The following is a 1097-nucleotide window of genomic DNA, read 5'->3' as shown; positions in this document are numbered from 1 at the left end:
CTGGAATAGGAGGGACAATCTCCTCCTGTACCAGTCAAATCGGATTTGACGGTACACACACGAAAATAATAAAAGGGGGGAAATTTAAAAAAATATATATCAAAAATTAAAAAGATGATGGCTTGGACCAAGTGCGCTTCAGTCTTTAAGCTGACATCATTGCTCTTGAGCACTCTGGAGAGAGCAGATTTTTCTCAATGCAGCACATCTTTTGATATCTGGATTGCTGGTACCGAGGGTGTTCATTGTGGATCCAGGCACGATTCAATCACAGGCTTCTTCACTCTTCTCTGCAATTATCACCATGTGGCACAGAAAGTTTCTTCACTTCCCTGCAGTCAGAAGCTAACAAGGAGCATGAAGGGATTTGAATCGTGGTGTCTGATTTCACAATCCATCCACCTACCTGCTCCACACCCGAGTCACAGCCCTTCTAGAATTGCCCACCTTGGTTCCCAAGTCACAGTGCTGAGTAAGAATACCACGTTACATTTAGTCACATGTGTTATGGTGTAAAAAGAGCAAGGACAGTGTGGGGACGACGGCCAAGTCTGACCTCTATGAACTCCAGAAAGGGAAAGTGGCTCCATTAACAGCATCCACAACACACAACCAATTCCCATGAGGTCTGACATGCCAGCCCCCCCATCTACTAATTTCAGTACCGATCCTGCTACATTCCCGCGTCCAAAATCTGATGCAGTAGGAGTTTCAAGCACAACTGTTCTTCTGCCGCGGCAGCCCTCGAGGTGCAGCAGCCATGGCTATTGCTACCCTGTGGCAGTGGACTTCAACAAGGGCCACAAAGTCACCAAGAACGTGAACAAGCCGAGGCCCAGCCGCCGCTGTGGACGCCTCACCAAGCACACGAAGTTTATCGGGAACATGATCCAGGAGGTGCGTGACTTCGCACCTTACGAGCATCGCGCCATGGAGCTGCTCAGGGTCTCCAAGGACAAGCGGGCCCTCAAGTTCATCAAGAAATGGGTGGGGACACACATCCGCGCCAAGAGGAAGCAAGAACTCAGCAATGTTCTGGCCGCCATGAGGAAGGCGGCTGCCAGGAAGGACTGAGCGCACCCTGCTGTCCCCCAAAG

At 50.1% G+C, this 1097-nt stretch overlaps 1 protein-coding gene across 1 annotated transcript in view; it reads left to right on the top strand.

Annotated features, from left to right (window-relative positions):
* LOC102859650 (60S ribosomal protein L36-like) overlaps nt 1–1074 on the top strand; it is a 4988-nt gene extending 3914 nt beyond the window's left edge. The window contains exon 2 of the mRNA XM_006898845.1: nt 742–1074. Coding sequence (XP_006898907.1) covers nt 742–1074 — 333 coding nt within the window. The remainder of the gene's footprint in view (nt 1–741) is intronic.
* The last annotated feature ends 23 nt before the right edge of the window (nt 1075–1097 follow it).

Source organism: Elephantulus edwardii, unplaced genomic scaffold (assembly GCF_000299155.1).
Source record: "Elephantulus edwardii isolate Elephantulus edwardi_28Jun2011 unplaced genomic scaffold, EleEdw1.0 scaffold00237, whole genome shotgun sequence".
Lineage (NCBI taxonomy): Eukaryota > Metazoa > Chordata > Mammalia > Macroscelidea > Macroscelididae > Elephantulus > Elephantulus edwardii.
Note: the sequence above shows the minus strand (reverse complement) of the source record. Positions and strands in the feature narration are given on the sequence as shown.